The sequence below is a fragment of the Mixophyes fleayi genome, chromosome 4 (assembly GCF_038048845.1).
Source record: "Mixophyes fleayi isolate aMixFle1 chromosome 4, aMixFle1.hap1, whole genome shotgun sequence".
In the NCBI taxonomy this organism is placed as follows: Eukaryota; Metazoa; Chordata; class Amphibia; order Anura; family Limnodynastidae; genus Mixophyes; species Mixophyes fleayi.
The window spans coordinates 301,609,056-301,634,821 of record NC_134405.1 but is presented as its reverse complement, the minus strand read 5'-3'; the positions used below and the strand labels follow the sequence as shown (position 1 = coordinate 301,634,821).

The following is a 25,766-nucleotide window of genomic DNA, read 5'->3' as shown; positions in this document are numbered from 1 at the left end:
TCTGAATAGAAGATGGGCTCCTACCACAGCAGTCTGTAGAGGGGCAGATTGCCCGTCACACTGACAGACAACTGCCCTCTGGAGGACTGACCCCGAGACCTGCCTGAAAATCAAAAGGACCAGGACCTGGAAATCCTTGGATTGGGAACATTTACAGGAAGAAAAGTACATTTACCTCCCGTTGCTTGACTGATAATGGTGTAAAGCTGAGGCCCAAAAAAACCCCCAAAAAAGGGAAATGTTTCAAGAGCGTTTTTAGACTCAACATTAGCCTCCTAGGACTTAAGCCAGAGAGTATGATGAACCGAATCCGCAGAGGCAGATATTCGTTCCCCAAATCAGTCTCAAGTCCAGGACCACCTCTCCACCACGAAAATGGACTTAAGGACGCCCTTATGGTCTGCGCCGTCCTTAAGATTAGCTGCATTCGGAAGAGGGATGGTAGTGACTTTAGCCAGCCTTGCAACTGGTCTGTGGAGGCACCTTCCATTTTCTGAGAACCTCATGGCTAAAAGAATAACAAGACTGTAATCGACGGGACACCTGGAACTTATAATCCAGTGAAGACCAAGGCTCACCCATTAAATCTTCCAATTGGTAAGAGGGAAAAGAAAAAGAAGTCTTAGTTCGCCATGTAGAGAGGGCAACCCAGTCTCAGGGACTATCATCTCAGGAATCTTCAGTCCCTGACTCACAGTCCATATCAAATCCTCTACACCAGGGGTGTCCAACCTTTTAGCTTCCCTGGGCCACATTGGAAGGCGACAAGTTGTTTTGGGCCGCACATAAAATACACTAGCACTAATGATAGCTGATCATCCAAAAAAAACATAGAAAATATTGCTAATGCGCCTTGTTGTTGCTCAGTGCTTCAATGACATGCTAATGGCTGCTGTCAAACATCAAGTGATATTGTTACAACATTTTATGAAGGGCTTCAATACAGCAGTCATTAAGACAGGAAGATAAGGTCCATGATGCTCCAGGACCAGGTGAGTTTATGCACTAGTCAGCGTCCCTTGAAATAATAAAAAAAAACAAAAAACAACCCCTTAACTTACCTTTTAATCGGCTTGTTCTCTGATCCTGTTCTCCTGTTTTTTTCAGTTTCATGGCTGCTGATAGTTCGCGCGGGTGACTCCTATGTGCTGTGCTCCGCAATGGATGTCGGACGTGATGACGTCACGCCCGACATTCACTGCGAGCGCCGCACGGAGGAGGAGACCAGGGAGGGACCGCGTGACCACAAGGTAAGTATTTTCTTATCTTTTTCTTTTTTGCAGGATTTTTTTCATTAACAGAGCTGCCCCCTTGCCACAACCAAAACTCCTGCTGGGCCACATTTACAGGCATGCTGGGCCGCATGTTAAACAAGAATTCTCCACGTCAGAATCAATAAACACTTCGCCCAGGTTGCAAAAAAGCATGGCAGGGGTTAGCATAAAGTCTGAGGGGGCAGCGGAGTAGTTCTTTCTATGACAATAAGAGGGAAATTCGTCTAGGGTGGCACAATTTTAAGGGCAAAAGGAAGTTTGTTCTTATCTCACTGCCTAGTCCCTCAGTCTCACTCTCCCTCCCTAATGCTTGGTGGTAGTTCCTGCTTCTACAAGCAATGTCTGCAGGTGGAAGCCCAGGGATACATATCACCTCTTTTTCCTCTTGCAGGTAACTGCAGTGACTGACAGCAGGAGTAAAGGAGGTACAGGGGAAGAAATAAACTTCTCCTCTCTGCTACGTATCACTGCTGATCTTACCGAGAGTCATCTCTCAGCTCACAAAGAAACAGCAAGTGGTAGCATATGGCTATATGTAATCACTGCACACATCAACTTGCAGTCATTGCTTGTTGAACCAGTGACTGCTGGAAGAGTGCCTCAAGTGGCATAGGGGGGTGGAGAGAAGCAGACCTGTGGTTGGAGATGGGTGGTGGGGACTATAACCAACCTGGGCAGAGCATGTGAAGTCGGATTCATACAACGCTATCCTATATTTTTTGCTAACTTTTGAGTTTTACCTAGAGAACACAAATTGAACAATTTTGCTTTCATTGAAATAAAATAGTTGTAAACTAAACTATCGAGGCTCAGTACTTTGTAGGTTACCTGCTCCAAAAAAAGTAAAATGTGCATGGGTGCCATCTTAAAACGACAGTAACCAAGACATACTGAAACCCAATAGTGCATTAAAGCAAGAAAAGTACCCAGCTGGCTAAGTTTAAAGCTGCACTACCACCTAGTATTCTAGTAACTTGGCGATTCCCTTAAGCAGGTGCTGCTACATAAAATCGTTTTTCCCAGTGCATCTCTGCTTGTAAATCTAACAGCAAATCTATTTCATTCACCAATTTAAAATGGCGCTAGTGTAGGGGTGCACAGGAGAACCAATCAAAAACTGCACACCACCTTCTTAGTGTTACTTATAGTTACAATTAGTTTCACCAGGTAGGTGAATTATTTCAGTCAAACATCCAAATTAGAGTGAAATGTTCAATTAACTCACCAGTTCAATGCCTGGAAAAGCTGTTTTCGTAACAGCATCAGCTTGTTTTATAAGTAAATGTGTCAATTTGGACACTGTGCCTTGTGAGATCAGCAACAAATTATTCACCTTGCTGAAAAACAACACAATTGAAAAAAAATCCATTGGCTTTAATTCTCTGTCATTATTAATCATTACATGTTTCATTACTGTTAGTTATTACTATATAAATCCTGTAGTAATTGTCAATAAAAGCCTTTGACACTTATGAAATGTTTGTATTTTTACTTCAGTATACAAAAAGGTCTAAAAACACTGAAGCAGCAAACTTTGGGAAAACCAATACTTGTGTCGTTCTCAAAACGTTTGTCCATGACTGTAGAGAGTGGTTTTGTTATTTTTGCTCAGTTAGATGACAAATATATCTACCCATATGAAATTAGATAGTTCCAATTAAGACATGAAGCAAATTTTCTGGATATGTTATTCAAATGGACATGCTCTGTCTAAAATCCACAAGCATGTTTGGACAAACGTCTGCCAATGTTCTACAGTGTTCTTCCAGCAAGCTTCTAGGATGGAATGGACCTGATCTTCTCTAAATGGAAGGAGGACATACTGCGTCTTTAAGTCACTGATATGGAGTATGTGCTGGACTACATAACCAATCCATTTATATCTGAATAGGCCAAGTTGCGGAAAACTAAATTTTGTCTGCTGTAACTAGTTGATGAGACTATCTCATCAGTGTCATTGTGAATGTTGAATGCATTGTTTCTATTATATGCTAAAGAAAAAATCTATGTATTTGGAAATACCCAAGAAACTGTGCTGGCTTTCTGGGAAGTTCCCAATGCAACAAGATTTATTATTAGATATCTTCACCATAACACACCTTCTTATTGAAGCCCTCTATCCTTGGTTCGCTGTTTCGTTTTGTTCTCCCCTCTTCGGTAATTAATTAATTTTTAAATAAAATTCAAAAAAATTGTATTTTAAAAATTATATACTCCGCATTCCATAGAAAATAACACATATTGGGGGTGATTCATCTTCGAACACAATGTGAACGCAACTTGTATTTAAAATAAATAAATAAATAAAAATTAAAAAAAATCGGACGTAATTTGCACATAACTAGAAACGGTCTCATATCTGGTTGGTTTAGAGGGATGACATGGATTGCAGTTACCTGCTAACAATGTAATGGAGACACCAAGCAAATTCAATCATCATTCCAAACCCATCTTCTGAATCCGAAAGTAACAGCCTAAGTATGTCCTGTAGAAGTCCAGACTCAAGAACGATTCTGCACAAAGAAGGGAATGACTTATTACAACACTGAAACGACTACTGGACTGTGCTCGTTTATATAGCATAACAAAACTATATAGGAACACACATTCCAATGCTGAAACAAATCACTTTATTTGTAATGTATGATACCAATAAATACGTTATATTATTATCATCTTTTATTTATGAGGCGCCACAAAGGATCTGCAACACCGTACATAGAGCATGGGATAACAGTACAGGGTAACAATACATGGCATACAGGGTAGTACAAAAACAAAGTGCATTAAAAGCAAAGTGCAATAAGTATAAACACAGTGCAATAAGTATAAACAAGTACCAACTTAGCAGAGAAATGTGCACAGGGCAAAGAAATAAAAGTGAATTCCAGTGTACAGATAGAAAGGAAGGGGAGGAGGGAGATGTGGAGTGACTAAGGGGTTGCACTTGTGTCTTGTGCCCAGTAGAGTTGGCACCCCTTACAGAATCAGGGCAGCGATGGAGAAGAGGCGGCACTGGAGAAGAGGAAAGATGGGGCAGGAGTCGAGTGACAAAATGGAGAGAAGTGGCGGAGGGCTAAAGGCAAAGGTAAACAGGAGGAGGAAGACATGAGGAAAGAGGGCCCTTCTCAAGGGAGCTTACAATCTAAATGGGAGAGGGAGACTGACCAGAGACACAGAGAGGGAAGATCGGGTAAGGGGATGAGAACTCTTGGGGCAGAGATGAACGCAAGTAGGAAGGAGGGAGGAAGAGTGAGGGGGAGGTACAGTATGTTAAGTATAAAGGGATAGTGAAGAGGGTTAGAGAAGGGGTTAGATGGAGGAGACACCGAGTGGCAAGATGGGGTGAGGGATGAGAACACTGAGGGGAGAGAAGCACAGGAGTAAAGAGGAGAGGGCGAGGTATAGAAAGGTTACTACAGAAAGATAGAGAAGAAGGTTGGATGAGGTAGGCTAACATGAACAGATGGGTTTTGAGTGAGCGTTTAAAGTTTGACAGGCTAAGTGAAAGCCTAATAGAACGGGGGAGATCATTCAAGAGAAGGGGCGCAGCACAGGAGAAGAGGTGGTAACCAGGAGGGAAGTGAGGCAGTGGTCGTTGAAAGACCGCAGTGGGAGAGAAAGAGTATGAGTGGAGATGAGGTTGGAGAGATATGGAGCAATGGAGTTAGATAGGACTTTATAGGTGAAGGTGAGAAGTTTGAAGAGGATTCTGAAGCGGAGGGGGAGCCATTGTAGGGCTTGACAGAGATGGAAGGCAGAAAAGGACCAGCGGAAAAAGTAGATAAGTTGGACACCAGCATTAAGTATGGACTGAAGAGGAGCAAGATGGTAAAAGGGTGGCCAGTGAGGAGGTGGTTGCAGTTATCAAGGCAGGAGATGATCAGAGAGTTGATAAGAGTTTTGGTGGCCTCGGAGGAAAGGAAGAGTCTGATCCGGGCTACATTGCGGAGATGGAAACGGCAGGATTGGACAAGAGATTGAATGTGAGGGATTTGGAGATGGAGGAGTCAAGGGTGACCCCCAGGCATCGAACTTGGGGTGACGAGGAGATGATGGTACAATCAATAGTGATGAAGATGGTGGGAGGGGAGGAGTCTCTAGGGAGGAGGGGGTGATAAGTTCAGATTTGGCCAAATTGAGTTTGATGAAATGTTGGGACATCCAAGAGGAAATGGCATTATAAAATGTATTGATCTAGGGGACAAGCCTGGAATAGCTGTGCACCTAATGTAGGGCATTTATAAAAAAACAACTAGTGCAAATAAAAAAGGAGGGGGCGCTGTCCAAAGCAAGCACATAGATTTAAACTCATTTTTCTTGTGCTGTTTAGAAACCAAAAGCAATAAGCTTATTGCTATGGAATATAGATAGATAAATAGATATATTATATACACACACACACACGCATAAATATGGCGACTTACGGAACAAATTTTTCTGAGGCTTCCTTTGCTTGCAATAACTGAGTAAGTGCATATCCGGTGGCCTCTATTACGGTCACGTGAGGGGACTGTAATGCAAGAGAGAAGCTACTTATGCAATTGAGAGTGAATAAAGAATCCCATGTGTTACATGACATGGATAAAGAGAGAATACTATTTACAAACTATTAGGTATAGTGATAGTATATTTACCTGTGTGCACAGTGCAAAGGCAGGAAACATTCCTTGCAAAAGTAGCTGGTTCCTCGCGGTCTCACTTTCCACAATAAGGTTACCCAACGTATACAAGCATAATTCCTACAAATAGAACAAGTATTTTGCATGAAGGATGTCTAGTTAGACTCATTCTACAGTGAGGTCATTATCTCAATACTAATTCACAATGACTGCCTCCATTATGTGTACCTGACAGATCCACTGAAACAACATGGTATGGCCCAACCCATTTAATGTTTGTCAAATAGGATGTATTTTACTAGGTTTTTTTTGTTTTTTTGTTTGTTTTCAAAAGAGGATCAGAGGTTGCTATGCATTGAAAACCAACATAATTCCCAGGTTGCATTCCCAAGAAAATTGCTTCAGTCCCTTTTACTATGCGTCACTTCCCGGATATTAAAGTGGTTATGCTGTTCTGTCTTGATTACACATTTTACAGATTTGACTAGGATCGTTGTCTTATTGGAGTGTTGTGCTGGGGTTAACAGGATTTTGGAAGAAATTTAATTTTGCACTGCTTGTTAATCCATAACTCTAATGCTTGTTCGGGGATAAAGTGGTGAACTGCTGCCTGGGCACAGGTTTGCAACTCTCTTGCAAACCTGGCTCAATATTATTATATTCAGACCACGATAGTTTTCCTGGATCTTATGGGCCAAACAGCCTTCCAGCTATTATGGCAGGTCAGACCAGCACTGAGCTGCATCAGTGCAACTTAGATCACGATTCGAGCGCTGCTGTTGCCCCCTTGAGAGTTCAGGTATGTCATCACTCTTATGCTATCCATTTACCAAACTGCATGTTCCAAAAGAAGCAGTGTTCAGAAAATCAAAGCCTTAAACTGCAATATGTTTATCGCTAGAATGGCTTCTTTTAAGAACCATGTACCCTTGCAGGCAGGATAAAGTAAACTGCTCCCAATAGTGACTACATGTCAATTTGGGATCATAAAGGGCTTTTAGAGTCTGGTGAAATGGCTGCATCCACAATCAAAGAGAAGCAGCCACCATGGGAGACAAACAAATTATGACCCGGCTATGACACTACATACAACAGGAAGGCCAGCTGAAGATACTGCATTATCAGTTCCAAGGAGCAGACCTACACCAGGATATCACCCAGACAAGGACTAATCATGATCTCATGGAATGCAGAAGGACTGCCATGAAGACCATGGCCTTGCTGTGGAACCCCAGAGCTAATTATGGGCCAAAGAGAAGAGCCTAAAACTGACAGTGGGATGCGAGTCACAAGAAGCCACCCTCCTGGTTGAGGATATGCAGGTGATAATATTCACATGCTATTAATTTCCCCCACCCACATCAATGGATCACCAACCTAATTGATTTCATATTGAATTGCTCATATGGGAGTGGCGCTGTAGGGAGTTATAGGGGAGAGGAGGAGGTTCTGCATTTTGGCATCCAGTGTACTTTTGTGGGGAGGAAAAACAGAGAAAACCCACTTAAAAAGCACCTTCTCCACCACTTGTATCCCATTTAAATGGGCAATAAGTGTGTGTTTCATAGAACTGCATTTAAGCTGCACTTTCATAAATTAAGTTTTATGTCTTCATAACAAATAATCTCAGGTTATCTGTTGTAATGCTGAACGTAGTTTCTCAATCTTCACATATAATGTTATCTAGTGCTGCAATGCAGTAAATCACCAATCTCATTTCCATCTACTTATGTGAAAAGGCCCATGCAGGGCAATCTACATTAATATGCCACTGGCTTCAATTCCGCAACCCCTCGAGGAATTAAATCATCAGCTACTAAATTTTCCCTAATCAGCAAAATTGCTCTAGAATCTAATTCCTACTAAATGGCAAATCAAGTTTTAATCACGTCTTCCATCTCGTACATTAACGGTTTCATTCCCAGTGTTTAAAATATTTTCAGGTCAAGAAGACACAATTTAGTATCGATAATGGCATATCTAGTGATTCTTTAGTTCTACTGCAATGTTGGGGGACTCCTAAACTCTTCACAATTTCATAGAGGATTTTATAGTGGGTGAGGGCACAGCGAGGACAGCTTGTGGTATCACAGCATAGACTTTACAACAAAACAACGGTCACCGTTCCCACATAAACTACAGAAATTCCACATTAATAATAATATTCAGGAGTGATACTAGTAGTACTACTGTCATCGCCTATCGTAATAGTTTTCACTTCAGTGACGTCCATGTGCCCCCTTTTCATTTACACAGTGAAGAACATTTCACTACATGCATTGCACAGGACTCTGTCAAAGTTAAAGGATGGAAGTTCTGCTCAGCACAGGGAGGAAAGTCCTTTTTTGGTGCACTTTTCAGAGTTGAATGGTGCCTTCCAAGCGCCTGCCTCCACCTTTTATAGCTATGTACTTAAGCAACTTTGGTGCCCATAGAGGTGAACAATAGGAATGCAACAAGCCTTAATATGAAACGGAAGTTCGAGCAGCCAACTTTTTTTTTTTTTTTTTTACAGATTTCAAAGATCACTTGAAAAAGAGAATGTTTGGTACATTTTATAAATAAAGTCTAATAACCAAGACACGCAAAATAAAAGTCCTTACCGTGAAATCTGCGCTACTCCCTGATAGATAAGTGAGAAGGTAGGAGGTGGCTGGCAGGCATGCTTTAGAGACTGATGGGTCATCTGAGTGCGAGAGTTCATGCAGGCACCTAGCAGCCTCCATCTGAACATTGGCAAACTGACAAGTGAACAGTCCTATCAGGACCCGCATGCTGCCTTCTGTCCTGGAAAGAAGATGATTACCGAACATTATTGTACACACAAGCAAAAACGAATGAACACATAATGGTTATTGTCACAACAGTAAAGTCAGTAAATTTTACAATAAAACTATGCTGCCCCATCTTGTTCTTTCTCTGATTCTAAACAGAAGCATGTCTAGAGTTACAGAGAACGGGACCAGGAGAGCAGCAAGCCCATGCTATTTATATACGACTTACACTGCCAGCATGTCGGACATCTAGGGTATAAACACAGATTTTTTCCTATTAACTACATTTGCCAATACCTTATGTAAACCAATGAGATGTGCAACGTTTTTAAGAGCACCTGGGGAAAGCACACAATGTACTGCCTTATCCAACAACACTGGGCAGTACAAATAATGAGTCTACTGTAGGAGTAGTCAGAATAGCATATACTGCCCCAGGCAAGTGGGGATGATGGCATACTATTGTACACAGCTAAATGTTACACACTGCTACTGCTCTACACGATCACTGCTGGAGAGATACCAAACTTAACATTTAAGAATAATAATTTGACCTTAAATACAATAACCACATAAACACCACACAGTGTCAGTAACACAATTAAGAGAGGATTGCATGAAAATTATGTTCAGTAATTTAAATGTGCAGTTTCGCAATACATAGTTGTACATATCTGAGCATTTTTAAGGGCACATGGGTCACACCACCTTCAATATACTAAGACCAATATGCATAATCATTATTGCAGAATTGAAAATGTCAAATTCAGAACACAAATCAAAAATAAATACAGAGGGGAGAGTCTACTATGGTACGATATTCATTAACAGTTATATAAATCTCTATTTTTCAACCTACTTACATGGCTGTTTTCAACTCCACTAATCTATTAAAAGAAAATTACCACAGTGAAATAAGTGAAATCATTTTCAAACCTCCAAAAATAAAAATCACAGTACCCACAGATAAAGGACATTAAAAACTCAAATGGCGACTGCCTCATTTTCTAGAAGTATTGTAGGTACATAAAGAAAGTTCTGGGTGTAGCAGTGGTTTTCATCAGCTTGCTACCTGCAGACAGCTCCAGTGCTGCAGAAGAGACCGGGAATAAAAGATATCACCACAATCTCCTTTATAATAGTCAGAATTGTTGATGGTAACAAACACATTTCAGTTGACACAAGTGCGCTACATCATCATCATCATCATCATTTATTTATATAGCGCCACTAATTCCGCAGCGCTGTACAGAGAACTCATTCACATCATATCTTCCATTAAGTCCACTTAGGACTAGAATTGTTGCGATTGTTTAATATCCCCAAACTGTTCCGTCAATCACAACAATTCCAAAACAAACGTCATGAAGATTGTAGTGCACTTGTGTGGATACAAACTGTTAGCTGTATAACTGCTGTGACAAAGTCACTGGATTAGGGTTTGAAGGCAGGTATATTTCACAAAGGTTCCTAAGTTATTTAAAACCCCAGGGAAATATTATTGTGTATAAGCTGCTGAAGGGCTATAGGCCTGATGAAAAGACATAAAGGAGTCCTGGGGTTATGGATGGAGAGTGAGGGCGGGCTCCATCCATTAGGTCCATAATTCAGGTCCTCCAAGTTACCAGTGATTCTGCTGGCAATCAGGAGTTGCACCTGAGTAGTTCTAGCAATGCAGCTTAGTCAGTCTCTCACTGCCTATTAACGTGTGTGAAATCAGCGGCTATAAATACCATCTACCCCAGGAGATGTACCGGGCCCCCCTACCCGGTCACACTGCATGCAGAACATTTGGCCAGGCTTGAAGCAGATCTGAATGAGGACCTCTAAAGAGAAGTCAACAGTGGGATAAGCCCAGGAGATTTGCTGTAATTTGACCATCAACCCAGTAAGCACATTGCTTATATAATATAATGGGGGCACATCTGGTATAATGCATTGCGAAAATAATACTCTGGGGATACATTTGGTATAATAAACTGGCAGTGCAGCACTGTTGTTATAATGTGCGCACGTATGGTGGGGGGACACTGTTGGTATATTCAACTGAGGGCACTGCTGGTATAATGTGCTGACGCATTGCTGCTTTAATGTGTTCTGGTCCTGAGGAACTTTTCCTGATGGTGGTCATGATGGTGTTCTGGGGGAGGGAGAGTACCCTGCTGTAATGAGAGGCTGCAATAACCCTTAGTTTCACACTTTGGGTAGTCACAAAGGTTCCTCCTCAGCAGGTAGACTTCTGGGATCCATCAGTAGAGATGTTCTAGCTGCAATTCACTGTAAAATCCTTTAATATTCTTGTTTTTTGTTATTACAAAAAGCCCCTCTCCTATGAAGATATAAATAAGTAGGCTTGTATAGGTCACTATGTGAAATCACCCAAATGCACAGTGAAACAGAAACTGTATGGAGCTTTATTAATTTTAAATCAAGATATAGGTGGGACTGTGTGAAACAGGTGCGAGACATAACTGCAGTGTCAGTCTCTTGTAGTAACACTGGGCCTAAACACACAGTCATTCCAAATCAATTTACTCAACGCTGGCAATATGTACATGCCCTGCATTAGATAGCACAACCATTAAACCTGTGCTACATACACTGTTCATCAACCTATGCCAAACAAAGGTCATATGCATGAGATCAGTGTATCTTATGGTGGGATCACCTATGTGGCAGGTCTTTATTTGTACTGTATGCTTTGAATTATTTATTTTCAAAGCTCCTTTGGTCAACCTAAATTCTGTGTAATGTTGTCCAACGTGCCAGATGATGTAATAGATTAAAAAAAAAAAAAGTATTCTTACAAAAGTCACCAGCTGTAGAAAATCCCCTTGTGGCCCCAAGTTGGAAAATAATATATGAAAGTTATTACATTTTTAGCCATGATTAGTACAGAGGGGGATATTGAAACTTTTGTTAGAGCTTAGGTGGGAGACCATTACATCGCTATATAAATATTTAAAGGAGCATATACTGTATTCTTTATATAATGTAACTAGGGTTTATTTTCAATATACATTTTTAAAAGCCCAGCAGACCATATTAACATAATGCAATCAGAACAGAATGTGGTGCTTAAGGCTGCTGTCAATATAAGTGTTGTACAAAGCAAAGAGTTCTGAAGCCTAACTAGAAATACACAGGCTTCCTCTACCCATTGATGGCTAACCTGTGACACTCCAGGTGTTGTGAAACTACAAGCCCCAGCATGCTTTGCCAGTAGATAACTAGCTGATAGCTGGCAAAGCATGCTGGGACTTGTAGTCTGCTCTAACCTAAAATCAAATCTTAGTTAGTGGGAAAGCTGTATGCATGGATTTGACAGCTGATGCACTCATGGTCAGGGAAACTCTGTTTCCCATTCACTGCTGATCCTCACTTCTCAGGCTTCAGAAGGCTGCGGCTGTGTTTCCTGTTACACTAGCCTACCACAGCTGGAGGTGGTGGAGCCTTTATTCCCCTTCTGTTTCAGTTCATATAAAAAAGAGCATAAGGATAAAAGACTAAATTACCTGATAAACATAAGCTGCACGTCCTTCCTCTGGAGACCATGTCGAAGGTCAATGAGAGACTGCAACTTGTCCGCTGACCCATGGTGGAGATCTCGGACCAGCTGTACAACCTTAGAAAGTAGAGGATAGGGATGAATGAGAGATATTAACAGTGACTGCACAAAAAGTTCTCAGCAACAGCAAAACTGATACATTTCTAGAGCTGTATGTATGAATATTCGATATATAACCCTACATATCAGGCCATATCTGCGCTATTACACCTACCGTCAAGTTGCATAGTAGGATTATATTCATTCAGTTATGGTTTTGTGAAGCAATGCTATTTTCAGCAGTTCTGCGCAAATACTTTCTTACAATGGTATGCGGCACTGTTCTATTGTGGGCTGTGAATAAAACACTTATTTCGAATGTTAGAAGAAATATGTCTAAATAATGATGTGCTTCCCACAGTTCCACCTAACAGCTCCCATATACATGTAATAGGAGATTAATTATTGAGTCTAATCCACACTTTCACAAGTAAAATACTTCTATGCCACTTAGCTTGACAATGCGCCAACTAAGCTCATCACACTGATCTGTTAAGAGGACATATCTATTAACAAAGTACATTTAAGTTACATCATCCCATCTTAACAGAGGCGCTGTTTGTACAGAGCTTCGTCTGATCAGTGCCCGTATAAGACACCAACACAGCACTGTTTGCTTTTAAAAGCATTTGTTAATGCAGTGAGAAGATACGGTGCAGCATTAGAGGACATTAGTCTTCCTGAACTGCGACCGCCCCCGACATTGGGACAGTAACACACCAACAAATAACCAGAGGATTGCTTATTATAAAGTTAGAACTATGAGATTATTACAGAGCAGACTATATTTTTATAACAGTATTGTCTATTTAGACAGCTTCAAGCCCACCAAGCATTAATATAAGCCACTATAAAGGTATGCACTGATCAGTCCTGCAACACCAGTAACCTGACAGAAGCTTTAAAAATATTCTAGTATCAGTGAAAAACGCAGCTCATTTAACTGCAACTGTCTAACAATGACTAGCTAAAGGCCGACTAACCTGCTGCTCAGAGAGGACATAGTGCTGTACATCTGCTTCCATAGACTCATCCTCATCATCTGTGAGGTCCCGCAATAGTCTTTTGCTGATGAGCTGCTGTTGTCTTCGTGCTTTCCTTAGAGCTAAACAGACATAATTAATAGTGTTCATATCCTAATAGTAATTACAAAATGCCACAAAAATATTGGTCAGCAAATTTTAATTTCGGCTCGCCAAGGATATTCCCACTACTTGTAATAATTGACGAAATTATTTTCGAAAACCCTAACAAATATTTTGTCTAACGGTAACTCCCCACCACCTACCTGCTTTACTCAATTTACAGGGAATGACAGCTACCAATTGCTGCCAGCAAGGTATAAAAGTGCCAGCTTTCAGTACCACAATACCCAATATCAGTGATAGTCAGCTTGAATCCCTACTGGTGCTAAACGTTCAAATATGAACTTGAACAGTGTGGCAAGATTAGTCAGCTCAAACTGGAGTGTGAATAGCCATTTACACATCCTATAGCACTAGTGTTTATTATTATTTTTAGTTTATGATATTATTTATATTATTATATTAGTGCATCTTGCTGATTTTCTATGACTGCCAGCTAAAAGCTTGAAGATAACATAAGCAGCAACTGTAACGCTAAAAGTAAGGAAGGTAAGCAGGAAAGGGTGGCGAGTGTATTAATATAGGCAGAGTTTCTTAAACCTGGTCCTCGGGACACCCAATAGTGCATGTTTTCCATATCTCCTTGCTTAAGCACAGGTGGATTAATTACTGACTGACACATTGTAACAGATCCACAGGTTGTATATTTATTTCTGTCGTCACCTGAAAAACCTGCACTGTTAGGGGTCCTGAAGACAGGGTTTGAGAAACACTGGTATAGGGCACCTATCGTATAAGGTAGATGTTTCTCATTAGCCATCCCGGGCATGCCACTTTTTCACATACTATATTGTATATAAAGGGAAACTGCTGAGCAAAATATTCATCTGTCACCCAGCTGTAAAGCCACAATATCTATATACTATGCAAACTACCATTCCATAGGCAGATAATTAAGATTATGTTGTACAACACAGTGGCGGTGATCAGTGTCCTGATCACACCTTAGAAAAGAGATCAGTTGTAGCCCCAACAGACAGGACAGATACATTACATCTCAAAAGCCAACAGGACGTGCAAATAGATTGACTGAGAACAACTGAATGTGATGAGAACAAGATAGCGGTTTCTCAGGAGATGAATACTTAAATCAGTGCCCCTACTTAGTAATGAGCAAGGTGTGATTTATCCATCACCTGTCTCCCGTTCTCTACGCTGTGCTCTTAACTCCTCCAAGCCCGTCTGTGATTTCTTTCCAAGTTTTCTTCTACGCCACATACTTTATGGGAAGCGTCACGCAGGTCACTAATGAACGCTCTAATCAAGGCATAATCCAGCAAAAACATGTCCTGAAATAAAATCAAGCAAACAAATACAATATTATCACAATGTAGTTCAGTACATGGGTACCTAATTTCAATTTAAAATGAAATACATCTATTTTTTAACCAATTTCATATTATCATACATATGTAAGCTAGAAAAAGTAGATCCGTTTGTGGGGTGAATCGATGTTTATAATAATGAGGTCTTAATAACATTACTTCATCTAGTCTGCAGATGTCCCATCTGTAATTATTGTGCATAGGAAACAGTAGTCAATCGCTATTCCTCTCCATAGACATTAATGGAAACATTGAAGACAATGTTTCCGTTTATGTATTTACACATGTATAGTTACATGTTGAGTGATATAGCAATGGCAATACTCTTGTTATAACAAGTGGAAATAGCTCTATAATAAATACATGTTTCAAAACATTAATAAATCCAGATTAAGGATTTTTAGTTTTTGTTTGGAAATTGTACACTATGTATTATTTTACATCAGCTAGAGCAGACCTTTATATCTATGGATCATGTGCTGCTTTAGTGTGGTGAAATTTGCACCCACACATTGACACGATCACTGTCGTCTGTTCGTTGCTCGGGCTCGATGACAGTTATTTAAAATCAGAAGAGGAGTGGCCGATAGTTGTCATTTTCTGATGGCAATTACTATCATGCCCAATGCTAAGCCCATCAATTTTGTTAGGATCACTGGAATCATGATTGTTTTTAACATACAAGCAATGTAGGGCCATTTGGCAGATATTACAGGAGGTGTGGCTAGTATAATAGGTTATTGGTGAGGTTTTTACCCAATTCATTTGGATAAAATAGAGAACAAAAATTGATTGAAAAAACTGCTTGCGTAGTATTACTTTAAATAAATGACAACAAGAACATTCTGAAGGATAGTGTGGCAATACAACAGTTGTGAGGAAAGGCAATGGGCCTAATGCTGAGTGGAACACCAGTTTGTGTAGCGTAAGATCTGAAAATTTGCACTGCACACACACACACACATATATATATATATATATATCAATCATACTTGGCAACTTTGGCAAGGACTGCTCCAGGAGGTGGGCGTGTGGGGGACGGGTCAGGTCATTTGTGCCACGATGATACTCAATTCGCTTCCTAAGCCCCGCCCCCTGCTACTCTACTATTAAGATGATTAGGAACCGGGAGGTTGCCCTGCTCTCCCGGGAGGACTCCCAGAAATTCGGGGGTCTCCCGGACATTCCAGGAGAATAGGCATCTATGATTATTATATATATATGAAATGCGGCTAAGACAAACCAGCACAGAGACACATATATGCCTGTCAGGAGCCGTACCTTTTACAGAGGGCAGGTGCAAATACATGCTGACTGTGGATCCTGGATCCATCTCTGAAGTTGATAGGTGCTTTGTACATTGATTGTGTGTATATTATAGGATTTTGCCGGCATATTAAACAGAATTTCTTTACTGCTTTCATTCATATGTGAGAAGGAGTATTATATCTGCTGTATTTTATCAGGCCTAATAACGAATGTGTTTTTCGCTATCAAAACAAACGTTAACATACTTTTCTTGTGCTTACTATTATTGTTGCATTAGGTATAGATTGAAGAGGAGAGAGATCGGAGTGGGGGAGGTTACAAACGCAAGTCAAACACAAACAAATGTTATCGCAACGCTTGTAGGTATCTGGTCTTGGATAACCAGATAGTTTGTGTTATTTATAGTAAGGACTAAGGAGGTATTAAGAAAAGTTACAAAATAGGTTACTATTAAAAGACATATAATTAACACCAGTGAGTGTGAGGCATAAAAGTTCCCTTTTTCCTGTATCACTTTCAAACGATGGCAGCCATAATTCCAGCACCGAAAACGTCGGCACTTAACCCGCTAACATGAACATTTCGGCAGGTGAAATGCCGACACTTCCATTCTGCTGACAGGTTGATAATGTCGCCAGTCACAATGCCGACATTAAAACACCAATGCCGCAGATTCCTGCTGCTATACACCGGACCCGACGCCATTGGTCTTTTAATGTCGGCATTGTGATTGGTGACATTGTCAACCTCTCAGCACAATGGAAGTGTCGGCATTTAGAAGCAACTAGAGGGTGAACACTATTTACTCGGTATCAAGGATGCCAACACACAGAAAACTCATCTAATAGATGCTTACTCATCTAATAGAGCATCAATAGGGGTCAGTGGTCAGACACGGTTACATCATTCAACAGTAAGCTGCATTAATTTGCCCTTTTTGGAGATCAACACAGCAGAGGTGACCCATAGACTGTGAGATGCCTGGATGACAACTCACTCCAGCATCTCCTGTTCCTCTCTAAATATGCTTTCCCCAGCCTTAGATGAGACCCATTAAGCGTGTGGCCAAATTGGTATATGGTCACCTGTTTCTACATGCTGCGACGCAAAGGAAGGAAAATGACACAAAGTACTATTTGAGATTTGTTATAAACCGCTAGAAAAGATATATAAAGATAGTAAAGAGTGTACAGAAAGTCAATTGATAATGCAAAGGAAAAGGCAGCAATGGGCTTTTTAATATGCAGGACTTTAAGTCTGGGAGGGGGGAACCCAGTGCAAGATTATTAAGAGTGATTATTACGAGTATTAAATAAAACATTAATTTATCAAAACTACATTTGTATTCAGTGCTTAACAAAGTAAGATAAAAATAAGAATATTGTTTTACTTTAAATAATTGCACTGTTGTCTCTATAAAGTGAAAGAATATAGCTAATCAATACAACTAAGAGCCATGTTTCATATATCTGCTTTACTTTAACAATTAAAAAAAACATCTAACTCATTATTAAAGCTGAGTTAGTGAAACATACCTTCACTATTGCCCAGCACTGTACAGCATGGTCTTATATAGATCTCCTTCATCGAAAGGACCTTCTGCCATCCCCAGGTCATGTGACCGCTGTAGTCACATGGGTGAAGCTAGATTTTTCTCAATCGAAAGGACCTTCTGCTATCACCAGGTCACGTGACTGCTGTGGTCACATGGTACACAGTGGAGGCTGCTGCAAATCTTCCAGTGTAGCTAATAAAAGTAATGGAGAATCAGGTAGCGCAGTGTTCTAGCAGCAAACATTGAAATATTTATACTGAATTCAGATGTAACATTTTGCTTCTCTGTCAGTTAATTAATCCCAGACACGAGTCTTAAAAACAGGACACATTGAAGTATATGAGCTAATATACATGTCAGCAGCTTTAATATTCCAACATTGTGAATGAGTATTCCCAAAGTTGCATTACATGTCCTATGTTTTTTTTAGTGCTAACACTAAGGGGCCTGTTTATTAATATTTTTTTGTCTGTAAATTCGTTTTTTGGGGGAAAGGGCGCAACATTTAGTATACAGCAAATTTATTATTGCAGCAGATTTAGATATCTGCTGCTTTGCATTTTTTTTTCAAAATACATAGCAGTCCCTATAGATGTGTATGGGGACTGCTATGTAACACAATTTAAGAATGAGTAAAAATACTTTTACACATGTGGTAATGTCATTACCGTTTTTTGGGGAGATGATCCTAGCAAAACCTCATTCCTGTTTCCTAACCTCCCTGTGTGTGTGTGTGGAGTGCTTGCTGCTGTTGTTTTGGTGTATTCCTTTTTCTGCTTGTTATCATGTCAGATAAAGGTAAATCTGCCAGTTCAAAACGTTCTACTAAATTTTCGGAGGGACAGACAGACCGGGACGTACTCTGTGTACAGTGAATTGCTGGGGCCCGGGACGAGTGGGTACAGGGGCGTCCTCGCTGGTGCCGGGGGAGCCGGCATGGGCATCTTCACTGGCCCAATCAGTCTCTTTGCTCGCTCAGCTCATTACATGGCAGGCGGAGGCACAGGCACGGGTTCTATTCCGCATATTTCAATAGAAGGGGTTTCTAACCTGGCTTCTGTGGTTAATATGGGGGCGTCTTCCCAGGTTTTCTCCCCTCCTCAGACTGCTTAGGGAGAGCTGACTTGGTCTTCTTCCTTAGGGAGAAGATTAGACCGTTTAAATCGCTTCCTGGATTCTCCTGGGCTGCATCCTCCCAGGGCCAAGCAGACGAGGTTATCCCATGCTCCGTTTTCAGCCTCAGGTTCAGAGGGGTCATCTGAGGAAGAGAGGGAGCTGATAGAGGATTCTGACTCCACCCAGTGGGGTGACTGGGAGGACAATGCCAGAAGCCAAGGGGTGCAGGACCTGGTGTTAGCTGTACTTCAGGCCTTGGACTTGGTGGAATCAGAGGAGCAGAGCTCTTCAAGTCAGGGTCGTTTTAAACGAAAAAAGCCAAAGACTGTGTGTTTTCCTTTCTCTCCAGAGCTGTCTGAGATTGCAGAGTCAGCATGGAAGGCTCCTCGCAAGTTCTTTCAGCTTTATCCACTGCAGGACCAGGATACTTCTCGCTGGGAGCAGATTCCCAAGGTGGATACGCCAGTGGCTAGGTTAGCCCGGCATACCACGTTGCAGGTGCCCAGCTCAGCGGTATTACAGGGCCTTACGGATAGGAAGAATGAGGGTTTCCTTAAGAGCATGTTTTCAGCAGCAGGTTCTTCATTCCGGCCCATGTTCTCATCTGCGTGAGTAGCCAGAGCCATAGAATCCTGGGCTGACCAATTGGCGGCAGGTTTGCAAGACTCGGATCTTCTTCCTTTTGTTCTCCATTTGAAGGAAGCTTCGGGCTATCTTTACGAAGTGTCCCAGAATGTGGCTTCAGTGGGTTCTTCTATTTCTGCCACGGAGATGGCAACTAGACGGGCCGTTTGTCTTCGCTCTTGGAAAGCGGACGCTGAGTCCAAGAAGTTGCTGGAGGCTTTACCTTACTCTGGGTCTAGTGGAGGAAAGAGTAATTTTCTGCCAGTGAATGCTCCTAGGGCTAGGCCTCCTAGGTTCAGCTCTTTTCGGCAGTCCTTTTAGGGTCACACCTCTGGAAGAGGTCAGTCATCAGTCAGAGGTGGCCTCTTTCAAACCCGGGGCAGTCTCACAGGGGAAGGGGCTCCTTTCCCAGGAGGTGTTCGAATTCCAAGACCCCAGATAAGTCCCCAGCATGACGGGAACATCCCTCTCCTCGTGGCTGCAGGGGAGGGGGCCGTCTGCAACTTTTCAGAGATCAGTGGACGGTGTCTTCACTGGACAGCTGGATTTTGGGGACCAGCTCCCAGAAGGTTCTTCTCAACTTTTCTTCCTCGCGATCCTCTGAAATGAAGGGCGTTGTGTCAGGCCGTTGAATCTCTTCTTTCAGTAGGAGTCGTTTGCCGAGTGCCGGATTCCCAGAAGGGTCGAGGATTTTATTAGAATCTTTTCTTGGTCCCAAAACAGGATGGGTCTTTTCGGTCAATCCTACATCTCAAGGGGCTCAATCAGCACTTGCGAGTGGATGGAATCGGTTTGCTCCGTCATCAATGAACTGGAACCCTGCAGTTTTTGGCATTGATAGACATGATAACAAGCAGAAAAAGCCGTTTTCATTCGCGGGTCTTCCAGTGGAATTTCTTTTGCCAATGGTCGGGGTCTCCCTTCCATCTCAAGTCCCAGAGTTTTCAGTTGTCTAGGACAGCCCGTCTCTCCCTTTGGTGGTGGACGGACACGGAAAACTTAGTGATGGGTCGGTTGTTCGTTTCATGGTCTTGGAACTTGGTGACCACGGATGCCAGCTTGAGGGTGTCGGGGGCAGTAGTCCGCCGTCATTGCCTTCAGGGTCTTTGGTCAAACGCGGAGGCCTCCCTGTGTGAATGTCCTCAAATTGAAGGAAATCCTACTGGCCCTTCAGGGGGCGCAGTCTCTGCTCAGGGGAATGCCGACTCAAATCCAGTCAGACAATGCCAAAGCGATGGCGTATGTAAACCGCCAGGGCGGGACAAGACGTGCAGGAGCCATGGCAGTGGCAAACAAAATCTTGTCTTGGGCAGAAAGGTTTGTTCCAGCCTTGTCAGCAGTGTTCATACCAGGGATGGACAACTGGGAGGCGGATTATTTGAGCAGGCATGCGATCCTTTCAGGAGAATGGTCCCTGCATCCTCAGGTCTTTCAGGATCTAGTCTACAGATGGGGCCTCACCGACATAGACTTGATGGCTTCTCGTCACAATTGCCGTGTACCAAGGTTTTGCACAAGGTCAGTGGATGTAATGACCATGCCTTGGGAATATCAACTGGGTTACTTGTTTTCAGCTATTCCCATGATTCAGCGAGTTCTTCGACGGGTGGCTCTAAGAGGCCATCCGGTAATTCTGGTGGCGCCAAACTGGCCCCGGAGGGATTTGGTACGTCAACATTCTTTGGCTCGCGGACGGTCCAGGTTGGCCTCTTCCTGTCGGGGCCGATTTACTGCAACAGTGACCTTTTCATCATCCTCATATTTTTCGGTTAGCTTTAATGGCATGGCTGTTGAGGCCGGCATTTGGCGGGACAAGGGGTTCTCGTCCGGTGTCGTGCAGATCTTGTTGAAGGCCAGGAAACCGTCTTCGGCGCGCATTTATCACAGGACGTGGCTATCTAGAAGATCAGACCTTTTTCCAGGGGATGTTGCGCATTCAGCCTCCTTACGTTCCACCAATATGGATCTCAATTTGGTCCTGGGTGTTCTCCACCACCTTTCGAACCTCTGCGTTCGTCTGAATTCAGATTTGTGAATTGGAAGGTAGTATTCCTGTTAGCTATCGCGTCTGCTCACAGGGTGTCAGAACTCGGGGCCTTATCATGTAGGGCTCCCTACCTGATTTTTCATTAAGACCGGGCCGTCTTGAGGATGGTACCTTCTTTTCTGCTGAAGGTTGTGTCTGGTTTCCACGTGAATCAGGATATAGTGGTTCCTGCTTTTCGTGAGGGTTCATTGTTCATTGCTTTTATGTGGAGAGGACCTCTGCTTATCGCAAGACGGACTCCCTTTGTTTTGTATGACTCTCATAAGAAGGGTTGGCCGGCATCCAAACGGACTATTGCCAGTTGGATTACATATACGATTCGCCAGGCTTATGTGTGTGTTCTAGCAGGCCAGTACCAGAGAGGCTCACTCCACGCATTCGGTGGGGGCGTCCTGAGCTGCTCGTCACGGTGGCTCAGCGGATCAGCTGTACAGGGTTGCTACCTGGTCCTTTGTTCACAACTTTACCAAATTTCACCAGTGTAATGTATTTGCTGCTTTGGATGCTTCATTTGGCCGCAGAGTTTTGCGTGCAGGGGCACCAGAGCAAACCCCCCTTCCCCTTAGGGGCTACTTTAGAAGGTCCCCATGGTAGCAGTGTCACCCAGATTGAGTGACTGAGAAAAGAAGATTTTGGTACTTACATCAAATCTCTTTCTTTGAATCCATCTGGGGGACACTGCGTTTCCTCCCTTTTGCTCTTCTGCTGGATGTTGTTGTTTGGTTCCTTCCTTGGGGCTTTTATATTGTACTGAGGCTAGCAGGGGTTGCAGAGGGGAGGAGTCAGCAGCAGTTAACTATTTAAGTGCCAACTCCGAGTGCCCCTCCTACAACCCCATGGTAGCATTGTCTCCCAGATGGATTCAGACAAAGAGAATTAACGTAAGTACCAAAATCTTCTTTTTTTGCGGTGCACCTTAAATATTTCCCTAAATCAGATACTTAATAGTGGACAGTGATTGATCCCAACTGTGCTTTGGCTTTGCTATAGTTATTTTATGAATCCCACAGTGAATTCTGTCCCAACAATGGAGAGAGGCAAATTTACTTATTGCTTTCAGATTTCAGTACTTCAAAAGCAATACAATAAAAGGTTGGGGGGGAAGGGGGGGGGGGAGTTAGGCAAATTAACAAATGCTTTCTGAGAGCTTTGAAGTTTTTTTGCAAAACTCATGTGAATACTCCTTTTTTTCATGCGGAACAAATACATATGCCTTGTATAGTTCTCTATGGTAACATAACCTTTATATTTCTTTTTTTTTTTAATAAACATTTTATTGAATTTTACAAAAATGATGACAACATAACTGAATACAGTGATGTCAATTGAACCCAACATGCATGGTGTTCCACTGGCGAGAGCAAGAGATGTTGGTAGTACATACATGCAGGGCATCAGAAGGTACAAAAGGAGTTATGCGTAATCAATATCTTAAATTGGATGAGTGATAAAGACATAAAAGGAGAGGACAGAAAAACATAGGGAAAGGAAGGGGATACAGAGGGGAAGTTATTGTTCACTGTTGAATGTGTCGGCAGGAGCGATTGGTACACATTGTGTTCCAGGTGTGTAGGGAGGCAGGAGATCAGAACTCCAACGGTGGGGGAAAACCATAATGCGCGGTCCAAGGAGTCCAGAAGGGGACAGGGGTATGTTGTAGAAATGATTGTGATGTGTTCCTTATGGTATATCTGCTATATGCAGGTGATAATAAGAACCTTTATATTTCTTTACTTGATAGGGAAAGACCAAAGCAAAATATGTATTGTGTAAAATTATCATCTATTGGGTAAATTCACATTCTAAAAATGTATGAATTGATTGTTCAAATGTAAAGGGTGCTAAAGTCAGTACATGATTGCAGTTGATGATAAGTAGATAACCATAGAAAGAGTGTCTCCCATGCTTTCTAGAATTGTGAATTACTTTGGTAACAGCCATGGTGGTTTGTAACAGAAAAGCTCATTAGAAGTAAAAAATCTTGTCCTGTTAGCACTTAATGGATAATGCAGTAACTTCCATTGCATTTCATTCCATTCAAGGGGATGCAGATATACATTGCATCACAATGGTTTGCCATCCACCGCCGTAATGAGCTTTTTGTGGTCTCGGCTTTCCTGTAGTTCACTGGATGACATGTTTAAGAGCCTGCAAACATAGATGTGACCTTTCCATGAAAACCCTTTACTACCCTGGTAAAAAATAGTGGGGTTCCTTTTATTCACTGGGCAGCACAGTGGCGTAGTGGTTAGCATGTCTGCCTCACAGCACTGGGGTCATGAGTTCAATTCCCAACCATGGCCCTATCTGTGTGGAGTTTGTATGTTCTCCCTGTGTTTGCGTGGGTTTCCTCCGGGTGCTCCGGTTTCCTCCCACACTCCAAAAACATACTGGTAGGTTAATTGGCTGCAATAAAAAAAAAAAAAAATTGACCCTAGTCTCTCTCTCTGTCTCTCTGTCTGTCTGTGTGTGAGTGCGTGTCTATAGTAGGGAATTTAGACTGTAAGCTCCAATGGGGCAGGGACTGATGTGAATGAGTTCTCTGTACAGCGCTGCGGAATTAGTGGCGCTATATAAATAAATGATGATGATGATGATGATGATTCACTAAAAGGAAAACACAAACTTCCTTAGAGCTCATGTATACACTCTATGGTTTACTTTGCAAATGTAACCGCGATCTATAAGCATTTGCTATATAAACGCTCTGGTATAGTATACATAGCACTAATGTGCCCCACATCTCCTGCCATCATTAAGAGGGCGGCCGCTATGAGTCCTTGTATTGCTGGTCCCTCCACTATGTCATCTTGTCAACATAATACTGTCAAAAAAGTAATTTATGCCACTAGGTTCAAACCTGATGATATCAAGTTAGCGACAAGGGGGAGAGGGACCATCATAGACAGAGTACTTAAGGTTACGAGAACAACATAAGTAACAATAACTATAAAGACATAATAGAGACTACAAACCACAGCGAGGGCTAGAGATACCAATTGGTTTTGGAGGCAGGATAATAACTGGTAAGAAGGGGATAAAGAATGGTTAGGGGGATCAGTAACATGTCTTAGTAAAACATTGAGGTGTGCTTCTGGGTATTCTGCAGCCACTTTATTAAAGATGTAAGCAACACCTTATTTTGAGAATTCATGGCTAGGACACAAGTGGGATAGATATATATATATATATATATATATATATATATATATAGGTATATATATATATATATATATATATATATATATATATATATATATGCACACACAATACTGTGCAAAAGTTTTAGGCAGATGTGTTTTGTTTATTCCCATGCTCTATGTATGGCGCTGTGGACACTTTGTGACACACCTTATAAATAAACGATAATAATAATCTTTCCTCCGTTCTTCTCTTTCCTTCTCTTTTCTCCCATGTGTCCAACTTCCTCTCTGCCATCTCCACTTGGATGGATGTGAGCTACCCCAAGCTCAACATATCCAAAACTTGTCTTTCTACTGCCTGACACCTCTACTTCTGCAACTTTGTCAAGATTCGCCCTTTCCTCTTCCTGGATGTCACCAAGATCATATGCAAGACCTGAGCATTAGGGGGGCAAAAAAGGCCCTTTCGGCGAGTAGGAATAAGCCAGCTCAGTAAAATTAAACTAGTTCCCCTTCTCCAAAAGTAAGTTTTTGTCCCCTAGTGGTCAGGTCCTACGTATGAAGGGGAACTAGCCTATTTGTACTGAGCTGGCTTATTCCCAGTTAGGCTAGTTCCCCTTCTCTGAAAGGTACTTTGCTGGCTAGTTTCCCTTAATATGCAGGACCTGACCACTAGGGGGCAAAAAGATCCTTTCAGAGAAGGGAAAGTAGCCTGATTGTACTGAGCTGTCCAGTCCCTCTTCGCCAAAAGAATTAGGTCCTTACGGCAAAGAGGTCAGGGCTGTCTCTTCCATTGGGCACAACGGGCAGGTGCCCGGGGGCCCTGCAGCCAAGGGGGCCCGTCTGAGGCAGCACTGAAAAGAAAAATCCTGCAAAAAAAAATAAAAATTGCGGTCACGTCAGCTGGCGATCCGGCTCCCTCCCCGGTCCCCTCTTCCGTGCTGTGCTCATAGTGAATGTTGGGCGTGATGTCACGCCCAACATTCACTGCAAGCACAGCACGGAAGAGCGCAGAACAGAGAGACTCAGCGAGGAAAAAAGAAGAGAAGGGGATCGGACTTAAGGTAAGTTAAGGGGGGCCCTTATATATATGTAAAAAAAAGTGATTTTATATATATATATATATATATATATATATTTTATCACTTTTTTTACATACATATATATTTTTTTAACACACACACACTATATGTATATATATTTAGGGGCCCCGGTGCACTACATTGCCCGGAGGCCCATAATAGAATTAAGGTGGCCCTGAAAGA

The 25,766-nt window shown here is 42.1% G+C and overlaps 2 protein-coding genes across 5 annotated transcripts in view; one reads left to right on the top strand and one right to left on the bottom strand.

The window, feature by feature from the left end:
- Positions 1-17,657, bottom strand: part of TMCO6 (transmembrane and coiled-coil domains 6) — a 44,410-nt gene extending 26,753 nt beyond the window's left edge. For 3 of the 4 annotated variants that reach the window (XM_075209896.1, XM_075209897.1, XM_075209898.1), the window contains exons 1-9: positions 17,552-17,657; positions 14,559-14,711; positions 13,261-13,382; positions 12,186-12,295; positions 8,500-8,683; positions 5,912-6,016; positions 5,702-5,787; positions 3,671-3,787; positions 2,500-2,611 (exon numbers count right to left, since the gene is read on the bottom strand). In XM_075209896.1, the coding sequence (XP_075065997.1) occupies positions 2,500-2,611; positions 3,671-3,787; positions 5,702-5,787; positions 5,912-6,016; positions 8,500-8,683; positions 12,186-12,295; positions 13,261-13,382; positions 14,559-14,640 (918 nt within the window). In that variant the 5' untranslated portion in view covers positions 14,641-14,711; positions 17,552-17,657. Of the gene's footprint in view, positions 1-2,499; positions 2,612-3,670; positions 3,788-5,701; positions 5,788-5,911; positions 6,017-8,499; positions 8,684-12,185; positions 12,296-13,260; positions 13,383-14,558; positions 14,712-17,551 lie in introns of those variants that run through there. The other variant, XM_075209899.1, reaches the window with a different exon arrangement.
- CD14 (CD14 molecule) overlaps positions 14,036-25,766 on the top strand; it is a 35,344-nt gene continuing 23,613 nt past the window's right edge. The window contains exon 1 of the mRNA XM_075209900.1: positions 14,036-14,060. The gene's annotated coding sequence lies outside the window, so the exon portion shown is untranslated. The remainder of the gene's footprint in view (positions 14,061-25,766) is intronic.